Source organism: Penaeus monodon, chromosome 34, assembly GCF_015228065.2.
Source record: "Penaeus monodon isolate SGIC_2016 chromosome 34, NSTDA_Pmon_1, whole genome shotgun sequence".
NCBI classification, from domain to species: Eukaryota; Metazoa; Arthropoda; class Malacostraca; order Decapoda; family Penaeidae; genus Penaeus; species Penaeus monodon.
The window spans coordinates 19,117,477-19,117,807 of NC_051419.1; the positions used below are offsets into that span (position 1 = coordinate 19,117,477).

The 331-nt window shown below is 41.7% G+C and overlaps 1 protein-coding gene across 1 annotated transcript in view; it reads right to left on the minus strand.

Moving 5' to 3' along the window:
* The window catches only part of LOC119594627, a gene marked incomplete in the record, with an annotated part of 5,068 nt that extends 4,825 nt beyond the window's left edge, over nucleotides 1-243 (minus strand). Inside the window, 1 exon segment of the mRNA XM_037943678.1 lies at nucleotides 177-243. Within this exon segment, the coding sequence (XP_037799606.1) occupies nucleotides 177-182 (6 nt within the window).
* Between the last annotated feature and the right edge of the window lie 88 nt (nucleotides 244-331).

The window sequence follows — 331 nt, forward strand, 5'->3', positions numbered from 1 at the left end:
TTTTACTTTCTCATATTGATAATGTGGATATTGAAACATAAATGACTAAATAACAATTATCATTGCAATTATGATAATGATAACATGACTAACAACTAATGACTGCTAAATCACAAGGCTGATCGCGAAGTCTAATTCCTTCTAGGCTTTGTCTAAACAGTGCAATTGGTCCTAACCATCATGTTGCAAGTAGCTGACTGCACGATCGCCGACGACTGACTGTGTGAGGACGGAACAAGATCAGCTTTATATAGGCCAGAAGGCCCGCCTCGCCAGCCAGCCAAGGCAGCCGCGAGTGTTTCCAGGAAATTTCAAATGCTCTGCATGAGTA